The 1040-nt window shown below is 25.1% G+C and overlaps 1 protein-coding gene across 2 annotated transcripts in view; it reads left to right on the top strand.

Moving 5' to 3' along the window:
• Window positions 1-257: 257 nt before the first annotated feature.
• LOC100568610 overlaps window positions 258-1040 on the top strand; it is a 2445-nt gene continuing 1662 nt past the window's right edge. The window contains exons 1-2 of one of the 2 annotated variants that reach the window (XM_008181892.3): window positions 258-445; window positions 501-582. In XM_008181892.3, coding sequence (XP_008180114.1) covers window positions 259-445; window positions 501-582 — 269 coding nt within the window. In that variant the 5' untranslated portion in view covers window position 258. Of the gene's footprint in view, window positions 446-497; window positions 583-1040 lie in introns of both variants that reach the window. The other variant, XM_003242453.4, reaches the window with a different exon arrangement.

Here is a 1040-nt window from a genome sequence, read left to right as displayed (position 1 = left end):
GATCAAGGTAGACTTTTATGAATTTCTAACTCAAAATAATTCGCAAATTTTGTCAATATATGAACTTAAAATGCTTATAAAAAAAAAATTGTGACTAGAATTTTAATTTTTACTTCTACTAAATGTTCAAGCTTTTTTCACCAACAAATAATATTTTATTGATATTCATAGAAAAAAAAACTGAATAAAAAATGTAATAAATATGAAATTTTAAATGGATTTAAAATATATATATAATGTAAACTGTACCTACAGGCTATGTCTGTCATTACAAAGAGTTTACATGAAAACAAGAACACCGATTCTTATCTAAGTTTTAATGCAAGTGAAGAGCTTGAACGAATTTCACATAAGTGGAATAGTTCAATACGAAAAAACATTGCCTTGGAACCTAACCAAATACTTCAAATATTAATTATAGAAGTTAAAGGAATTAAATTAACTGGTTTGTAGAAGTAACTATTAATGCAAAAACATAATTAATATTTTTTTTTCAGAAGGCGTAGTATATCAAATAAATACACTTGGTGTGGGATATAAACCATTTCATCGCTCTTTACTAGAAATATTTCTCCAAGCAAAGTAATTTGAATTCCAATTAATATTTTACATAATAACTGCTGATTATTATTAGTGTCCCACTACCCACCAGACATATTATCAAACTTACTATTTTACAATGATTTTTATTAATTAAATAAATTTAATAATTTAATTAATTTGATGATTTTTATATGATTTTATGATTATACAATGATTTTTATATAATTCCATGATAATATTAAAAATAATCTACAACTTAGCTAACATAATCATCTACCACTGTATAAAGAAGATTAATCTGATCATGCTGTCAGCGCACTATTTGTTTTCTCTCTCTGGGTCACACGCAACATAGACAAAATGCATTTACGCAAAATCATTTTTTCTATGTGTTTAAGTAATCTTAGAGTAATGTCACCCATTACAAAAAAGATAGAGAATAATACTTTTGAGGGAATGACATCTCCATTTGATTAGATATTGTCTGAAAACAATTT

Source organism: Acyrthosiphon pisum, chromosome X (genome assembly GCF_005508785.2).
Source record: "Acyrthosiphon pisum isolate AL4f chromosome X, pea_aphid_22Mar2018_4r6ur, whole genome shotgun sequence".
Classification (NCBI taxonomy): Eukaryota; Metazoa; Arthropoda; class Insecta; order Hemiptera; family Aphididae; genus Acyrthosiphon; species Acyrthosiphon pisum.
Note: the sequence above shows the minus strand (reverse complement) of the source record. Positions and strands in the feature narration are given on the sequence as shown.